This window comes from Eimeria mitis, genomic scaffold (genome assembly GCF_000499745.2).
Source record: "Eimeria mitis Houghton genomic scaffold, Emh_scaff353, whole genome shotgun sequence".
In the NCBI taxonomy this organism is placed as follows: Eukaryota; Apicomplexa; class Conoidasida; order Eucoccidiorida; family Eimeriidae; genus Eimeria; species Eimeria mitis.
In genome coordinates, this window is record NW_013571873.1 from 10,322 (window position 1) to 11,279 (window position 958).

Consider the following 958-nt stretch of genomic DNA (forward strand, 5'->3'; position numbering starts at 1 on the left):
CACACAGATGGAACCACAGTAGCGGAAGAATACATCATATGCCACACAAGCTCAATACAGCTCGGATGCGACTGAACCACACAAAGGAAGTGCGCACAGCAGATGAGACGAGAGCTTTTGAGAAAATGTGCACCAAGAAAGGCAATCACCACTGGAGGAGGAGATACAATTAAGAGACAAGTAGGACGGTATATTCTCAAGAACGTACGAGAATGGTTTTTTCCCTTGTACAAGAGCCGCAGGATTGGTGAGGCAAACGAGTCCCGTGACCGTCTCCGAAACCGTCTCCGAGGGAGTGGAGAGGCGCCGAACGGATGGCCCGGTCTTCTGAGGGTCTTCATACTCTTCGTCACGGGAAACAGCGGACGATGTGGGTGCGCCTGCTGACGCCCGACCCTGGACTTCCGAACCAGCTGGACTCAGACCTTCCGAGTCACCACTGGTATCCGGCGTTGCAGGGGCCTGTGAAGTTAAACTGGTAACACTGGTAGTGGGGGTTGTTGTTGTGGTGGTCGTTGTGGAGACAGGGCAAGTGATGTAGGCGCAGTCAACTGTGGCGCCGTCCTGAGGGTTGTACAGGGCCACAAGCGAGATGTTCCGGCTATCGGCATACACATCTGTGTCGTCCTTGTATTCGGGCGGGAGTTCGCCAAAATTTACGTGGGCTCCTTTCCAATAGGAGACGGCTGCAGAGCAGCCGTCGTCAGGGCCTGTCTCAGGAGCGTAGGCATAGGTGCCTTCGCGCTTGGCATCTTCCACAGAAATGTCAGACACTGCTCCCTGAGCGCACCGAATAGCAAGCGAATGTGCGCAGCTCCATTTATGCGACAAGTTCTGCCGAGCATAAACGCATATGAGCAGACGATCACAGTGACACAGTTTACGGAAATGGCAAGGCAAATACGGCAGCTTGCCTTCTCTATGGCAGAGCAAATAGCTGCAATATACTCTTTTTTGT

At 53.3% G+C, this 958-nt stretch overlaps 1 protein-coding gene across 1 annotated transcript in view; it reads right to left on the reverse strand.

Annotated features, from left to right (window-relative positions):
- EMH_0009120 (SAG family member) overlaps positions 1-958 on the reverse strand; it is a gene marked incomplete at both ends in the record, with an annotated part of 2,886 nt that overhangs the window by 638 nt on the left and 1,290 nt on the right. The window contains one exon of the mRNA XM_013498569.1: positions 209-919. Within this exon, the coding sequence (XP_013354023.1) occupies positions 209-919 (711 nt within the window). The remainder of the gene's footprint in view (positions 1-208; positions 920-958) is intronic.